Source organism: Agelaius tricolor, unplaced genomic scaffold, assembly GCF_023055355.1.
Source record: "Agelaius tricolor isolate 1412-34295 unplaced genomic scaffold, bAgeTri1.0.p SCAF_2, whole genome shotgun sequence".
In the NCBI taxonomy this organism is placed as follows: Eukaryota; Metazoa; Chordata; class Aves; order Passeriformes; family Icteridae; genus Agelaius; species Agelaius tricolor.
Genome location: NW_027269262.1, coordinates 88,090,368 through 88,098,285, shown reverse-complemented (window position 1 = coordinate 88,098,285; position 7,918 = coordinate 88,090,368). Strand labels below are relative to the sequence as shown.

Below are 7,918 nucleotides of genomic sequence, written 5' to 3'. Positions count from 1 at the left end.
GCCAGATGGTTGGTCTGACTCAGGAAAACTCTTCCTCAGAAAGTCTGCTAATTCAAAAATTGTTTCAGTATGTTGCTCCAAGCCTGAATCTGGTCTTGTATCTTAAGTTTGAGAGCCCGCTTTGAGATTGTCCCTTCAACAATGATTAAAATGTTTCAGAATTAAAATTTCTAAGTTCATTATTTATTATCGTATCTACTTTTTCTGGGAATGAAAAAATTTTTCTATGTCAGTAACTGACTGAGATTCTGCTCAATTTCATTTATCTGCTGCTTATCATATGTGCTCTTGTCCACAGGATGTCTAAGAACTTGCTCAGCATTGTTGGCTCATTTGTTTTCTACCACAGTAAAGTCTTGAACAACTTGTGGATGATATTAAAATAAATGACTAAAAGCAAATTAAAGTTACTTTGTAATGACATGGTACAAAGGCACATGTCTGCCCACAAGAAGAGATGCCATCACTGTGAATACATTCTTGAAAGACATTGACTGTAAAGAATAAAGTGCATTGCAAAACTCAAACCCTGAAATTGTTAAAACACCAAAATAGTCCAAGAACAGAAATATCTTCTAATTACTTTGCACATAAAGTAAGTCAGTACTGTGAATAATTTACTGATTGTATCATTTGCCTACAGGCTAAAATACAACTGAAGATTCCCTCAAGCCTTGCAATGTAGAAAGGTGAGTATCAATGGCTGCACATAACCTAAGGACTACAGGCTAAACATGCAACTGAAGATTCCCTAATGCTTTAAAACATATGCCAACAATCACTAGCTCACCAGAAGAGAAGTCCATGGAAAGGGAGCCCAGGCACATAACAATCTCAACAGACCTTTATTGTGAGTATTAGAATGCAGTCAACATTATTGCTATTATAAAAAACAAATCACAGAAGGAAGTATTTTGCTTCTCTCACAGAAGATTTAATCATAGTGCAGTGCTGCCTCTCTCAGAGTCTTTAGTGACAATACACTGATGCACATGGCTACAGCTGAACACAGGAGGCTTGGCCAGTTTTCAGGAAAGGAAGACAGCTGTTTGAAGCAAACAGCAATTGAACTAGCTTTAGTTATCCCACCCACAGAGTAAGGGAAGGGAACTCTTGTCCTGAATGATTTTTCATGCTAGTTCATTTTCTCCATGTGGTCTCCAATTTTTCATTTGGGTTGTTCAGGCTGGTGCAGAATGGCTGCCAAATGCACAGTCTGCACTCGGTGCAGTGTATTTTCACCATTGTTACATGCTCTGTATTTGTTTTCCATATACAAACAGATATACACATAGTGTATAAAATTTATTGCTAAAGACAGACCCCCACACCCAGTGCCCAGGACATAACAAAGTATAATAGAAACCATTACTGAAGCATTTCAAACAGCCTCTGCAAAATCCTCACCTAAAGCCATATGCAATCAGTACAACAGAAAAAAAATTGTGAGCTAATAAAATGTGAGAATAGCAATGGGTATTTCAAAAGTGATTTAAGCCTCTGACTTCATTAAGCACTCCAAAATTAAGGTGCATATACGGAAACATTTTTAAGCAGTAGAGCAAAAACCTATAGTTCCAGTGTTCTAAACAATCCTGCTTGCAAACGAATGGCATCATTGCACACACCCCCTTTACACACCAGCACCTCCTCAGAGCTACTAACAGGGCAAAGGCAGCTGGGACAGCCTGACTGCTCTTTTGGCAGAGTCCTGCCCATCCTCCACTCGCTGATTTTTACACCAAGCTCCAGTTCAGTTCAGGATCTGTTTTGTGCCTTTAGAGTTCCAGTGAAGAAAAATGGTTACAGCTTCCCTTTAAATACAAAGGAAAAATAGTGTGGTTTACAACATCAAATACTTTTATAATTTTACTGTAATGTTTGAATGACTCCTTTGCATCCCAACCCTCAGTTTGGTAGGGAGTGCTGGAGCCCAGCAGTGCCAGAGGGGTTTTGATGTAATATTAATTCAAGTCTAGTTAAGTTAGAAGCCAAATGGGAGTAGAGGAAGGTCCCCAATTGCACAAGACAGAAGAAGCTTACTTAAGAAAGGCATCAAAAACACCTGGAGTTTTTGATTATGGTGCACAAACTCCAACTGTACACAAGTTCCAGGATGCTCTGGAGGCTGTGGACAGAAGAGCCAAAGAGGCCTTTCCCCATGACTGCTTCCCACAGCAGCCAGGAAGAACTGGCCATGAGAACAAAGGAGTGACACCCTCCAGGCACCTCAGAAGCCAGAGTGCAGAAAACTGAAGAATGAAAGGAGAGAAAGATGCAAGCTGCAGAATGAATAATGAACACATGCAGAAGCTCAGAGATAAAATTAAGAGAGACAGGTGGCTGTCAGCCATACAAGATTACTGCACCCATGGAAGAACAGTTTAAATTCTTTGCCACCCAGCAAATACAGGAAATCTATCAGAAAATTGCAACCCATCTTTGTCTATTTGAGAGAAAATGACAGGCTTCTACCACTGTAAACCACTCCACAGCTGAACAAAGATCTATGCATCTAAGGCCAGAATATCCAAAATATGGGCACTATTCAACCTACAGCTACCCAAGCAAAGGGTTAACAGGAAGCATCTTCCAACCCATTCCCTGCAATATGACCTGAAGTACGTCCATTTTGTAACCAATGGCAGCTCCATCATGTCATACCAGATCACAGCACCCACACCACATCTCATTTCTGATTGCAGGACTGCTCTCCTGCAACTGAAACACAATTCCTGATGTAGATGCCTCTGGTATGGTCACAAGTAGGAGCAGGCTTTGAAATGAAATCACCCTGATACCTCCATTAAAAAAGCAAACAGGCAAACCCCTAACTAAACCTCAGACAAAAAGCTGGGCATTCAAAGGCTCCAAAAGTTTGCCATTTAACTCTGTGAAATCACAAGAGGCTTCTGTAAAATGGCATTTCCCTTTTGTCTATTATTATTCAGAACTCCTATTCAGTGACAGAAGGCTTCAAATTTAAACATTTTGCCTTTCTGTGCACACGTATTAAACAGTCCTTACATTGCCATATACTATTTTTTCCTCACAGAGGGTCTGTCCCCTTCACCAAAACAATGCAGTCACAATTCACACCCCAATAAATGATGTTGCAAATAGGCTGAGTGTACATCCCTGGCTTATTTAGAGAGGAAGCAGGAAGACAGATGGAAAAATATGCCTACAGGAATAAGATTCTCTTGATAAGGCCAACTAGGAAGAAATACTGGTAAGAGCCAGATCACATTGGGATTGACTGGTACACGAGCAAAGCAACCAACTGTAGGCTACATTCTGTGCAAAACACAGCATTTTTATGGCACTTGACTTGTGTTTAAAAGAAAAACCTCAAAAGCATCCCAAACCTTTGAATACTTGAGAGACTGGGGTCAGAAACTAATGTCCACATGTAACAGACCAGCACCACAACTTGAGAAAGCAAACAGAGACAAGTTTGTGAAACATTGGAGCAGGACACGATGTATCATACATAGCATGGTCCTTATGGACACTGAGATTGTATTTCTTAGAAGATATGAATGATTGCAGGAGAGTTTTTATAATACATGACTACACAATGAACATAAAAAAAATACTGAACAGATTGTTTTTGTAAGCACAGTCCATCCTGAACAAGGCAGGATCTTGAGGGATAAAGTTACATATTTGTGTAAATTAAGAGGCCATTACACATACAAACAGAAGACACATTAAAGCTGCAAGGGCAACTTCAACTTTGACCTTAGGATTTCCTTTTCAGGATACCATTCCTCCATCTCTGTAGTAAGAATAAAACCTCTGTCCTCCCCCCTGAACTTTCCAAGTCCACCTTCACCTTCAGTAACATTTACAATTATATTACATCACACACATGCACACACATTGCATAATATTGCTACAGTGTATGCTGTATAAATTCTGTAAATAGACTCCACTTTGTTTCAAAGTAATTCATCTGGATTTACACTTTTCTTATACAGTACACACAGTACCACATTCAAGGATATGCAGCAAGTGAATAGTCTATAAAAAACGTCTCACATATCCAAAAGCAAGTAGGTCACCCAACTATTCATGTTTGAAGCAGTTATTTAAGCATCATCTATATAACACAGAGTATTTATTAACAGTTGCTAAAAATGTCAACAACTCCACAGCTCTAATGTTCTTTCTGCATTATGGAGTTGCCAACCATTCCATAATTCCATGTTTTCATGCATCTCTGTGATGTCTCCTACAAGCTTGAAGTGGGAAGACTTTTTAAGTAGCAACCACTCTGTAACAGGGCTTTACATTTTGCTTTGGCCATCAGGAGTGATAACTCACTTCAGGTATGACAGACAGAGAGGAAGGTCAGGGTAGGTTTACTTTAGCAATGAACCAGCCACGCTGCTTTCTTTCTCAATAATGGTTTTATCATGAAAGTTCAATGCACTGGTTGCAAAGTCTTTCCCAGATAATCCATCTTTGGCACATTTTTCAGTTGTATGCATCCTTAAAAGGCATTCCAAGATTTTTTGATGGTCTGTACATAATAACAATCACTTCTTTTTTACATTTGTATGTAGATCAGGAAGAAAAGTGGAAAATGTAGAGTATGCAGAATAGTTTTAATAAACAGTTTTACATACAGTACCTTACATATAGAACAGTGTGTTTGCAAATTTAAATAATTTTTGAATGTACAGTGGCTTGTACTCTTATCAAAAGGTAAATTCAAGTTTACTGTCTATCGGTTCTAAAATGCATTTATACAGATAACTAGAACTGATAAACAGACATGAGGCATAAAATGTTCAAGTATCTTAATGTCCTCAGTTAAATAGCCTCCTTTTAACAGTCATATTTTACAAATTTCAAAACCTGTACATACATTATTTTCAATTTTAGAAACTGCTTGTTAAAAGGTAATATGAACCACCAGTTCTTGTAGTCTATGGTAATAAAACTAGACATGTGTAGGTAGAAATGTGTATGGCATGTATATATGTACACACAGCTATGCACATATACATACACACACAGACACTGATGTAGCACTGGGTACAGCGGCAACTTATCAGCACAGGAGAAGTCCTGGGCTCAAAATCCAGCAAGAGCTAACAGAGCAAGTAGGTTGCCTTTGGTTTCATGACATTTCATTCACTGAAGCTGAAAAACTTTGTAAAGACAACTTGGATAAGGTATCTTGTGATTTTTGCCTCTAATGGTTCAGAATTTCCACAGCCACAGACAGTTTTGCTGCTCCTGTCATTCCTCATCCCCACTGAGGATGGTGAAGTTTTCAGAGGGCCAACATCAGAATAGAGCTACCCAGGACAAAAATTGTACCTTGATTCCTGAACACTGCTATAGAACATAAAAAAATATAAAGTAGATACAATTTTGGATGGACTGCTGGCACCGAGTCGGACTTTGGAAAAAACCTTCACCTAAGTCATAATTAAACTCTCATCCCAGTGATTTTAATATTATTTGGCACATCTGACCACTATTTTCCACTTCTGTTTTAAAGGAACCTAGGGGTGCTGTTCTAGGGATTTCTATTTAAAAAAATACTTTAAAAGGGAGACCATGACAAGTAATTTTTTTTCAAAAATCAAAGCTAGTATGTTTGTTTTCCTGAACACTCGTAAGAGAAAGAAAATCTAAAAACCTTCCTTGTAGAGAAGATACAGCTCTCTCTGTATCTATCTTTCACTAGCAAGATAAGAGGATTGCATTCTTAGTCAGCTGAATTCTGCTAATTTAGTAATGTTTGCCAAGGGTTTCAAAATAGTTGCACTGCTCTTCGAAGAGTTTTTGTTTGTTGAATTTTCTTATATCTGGGGATTTATTGTTCAACATGTTAAAATCCTGAGAAAACTGACATTTATAAGCACATTATATATAATTTTGAAGTCCAGACATTGAATATTCATATTTTCAATAAAACAGATTCCTGACTCTAAACTTCCTCTTTTCTTTCTAAAGCTTCAGCCTATTAATGTAATCAGCAAAGAACCAGATAAATGCTCAGCTTTTTGCTGTCTTCCTGTCAGTCTTGTGGCTAATAAGAAAATTCATTGTAAAGAACCTATTTTTACTTCTATATTCTTCCTTTTGTCATACAGAGCAAAGTGTTGCTATTTGCTGTACTTTTCCCATGTCGATTAAGAGCTGCTTGATGCGTCGCTTGAGCTGAGGCAATCTTGCCAGAGGATCTGGTGGTTCCAGTTCTCCAGTGAAATCAAGCCAGCTTTCTAAAACTACAGAAGGGAAAGGAAGAAGATGATTAGAGTAACTCTTTGAGAAACAGTTTCCATAAAAATCAAACTTTTCTTTCTTACTTTGTCTTTCAAAAAAAAGGGAAAATACACTGAGGCTGGGATTTTTATTCAACAGAAGAAATTTTGTTAGGGAAACACCAACTAATCCCATATTTCTCTTGAACAAACCAACCTTCTGATCTGATTGTTGCTGCAAAAAGGTATCTGGGAGTAAATTTTACACTTGGCTCACAATTTACCCTCTCCACACATAAAAGCAACTTCAGTTCATGGTCTACTTTGACAGTTCTGAAACAGAAAATGCAACCCTCAAACACAAGGCTTGCTTCTGCCACTTTAACAGGCTCCTGTGGACAAGGTCCAGATTACAGAATGGTTTTCCAACATCTTCAACAAATGTTTTCAAGGAATTTCTCTGCTTGTAGAAACAGAGAAGGGAAAAGGTCAGCCCTATTAGTTTAGAAACACTGAATCTAGGAAAAACAGGGATACTGGAAGTAAAACTGAAAACAGAAATAAGACAACTTTATTTGTTAAAAGATTAATTAAACAGTCCTAGGATTAGACTACAAGCTCCCTTAATTACTAGCTTTTATGACTGGCAAGTCACAGACACTTATGTGCTACAATATTCTCATACAATATAATTTCATTCAAGTTTTCCCATGAAGACTGAATTGTCTTCATGAAACCACTTGCTTACTAATAAAAAAGTTGAAGGCACAATAAACACCTTCTTTTTCCCCTACATATTGTCAATTACTAGAACAATCAGGCAAAAACCACTCCAGGTGTAGAAAAAGCCATCAACTTTAGGATTCATATCTGGACAAAGACTGGACAAGTCATCTAAGCTTTCTGAAGTCTGAGTACTTAACCTACTTTATTGGCATTGAAAACTTAAAGAAGGGGGTGGGGAGATCAAGGGTACAAGCTCTGCTTATAATTCTGAGACCCAAATTTGAACAGAATACTAAAAAACCCATCCTCAGTGCCTCAGATCACTTGGAACACATTAGTTAAGAGAGATGCTGCTACAGGTACATTAACAATTAATCTGGCAATGCAGTTACCATCAACTTCTTTTTCAATCAGGTCCATTCTGCTGGTGACTTCATTCTGTACATTCTCTATATGGGTGAGGAGATTTAGCTGCCATTGAAGATGTGTGTCCACTTGTTCTTCTGAGCCTTTTCTTTCATTACAAACAAACACAGTGTTTCCTTCAGCAGAATTCTTCATAGGAGCAACAGAAAGAAAAAAATTGCCATTTAAGATTTTTTTTTCTTTGTTTTAATTTCTGTTTGATTTCAACATTTGAGTCACATGATAAACTCTGCTGGCTTAGAATTGTACTTCTGTACACACAACAAAAAGCTTACTCAGAAAGCCACATACTGTGACACATCAATAGACTAAAATAACAAAATGCAGATTCCACATAAGTAAGCATCTCTCCCTTTTGCCTCATTTTCCTAACACTGAAATTTATCAGTTCAAATACTTTCTTCAATGCAGTAAAACAGATTTTACTTCTGTGCCCTTTTTTATATAAATGGTAACTTAAATCATAAAGTGCTGAACTGCATGGGTCTACTGCCACCAAAAATGTGCAAAATCCTAAGGTTTGTTTCCATGGAAAACTT

General features: G+C 37.7%; 1 protein-coding gene across 9 annotated transcripts in view; it reads right to left on the bottom strand.

The window, feature by feature from the left end:
- Positions 1 to 826: 826 nt before the first annotated feature.
- The window catches only part of PHF20L1 (PHD finger protein 20 like 1), a 57,385-nt gene continuing 50,293 nt past the window's right edge, over positions 827 to 7,918 (bottom strand). For all 9 annotated transcript variants that reach the window (XM_071421829.1, XM_071421833.1, XM_071421834.1 and 6 more), the window contains 2 exons: positions 7,346 to 7,508; positions 827 to 6,251 (listed from right to left, as the gene is read on the bottom strand). In XM_071421829.1, coding sequence (XP_071277930.1) covers positions 6,109 to 6,251; positions 7,346 to 7,508 — 306 coding nt within the window. In that variant the 3' untranslated portion in view covers positions 827 to 6,108. The remainder of the gene's footprint in view (positions 6,252 to 7,345; positions 7,509 to 7,918) is intronic.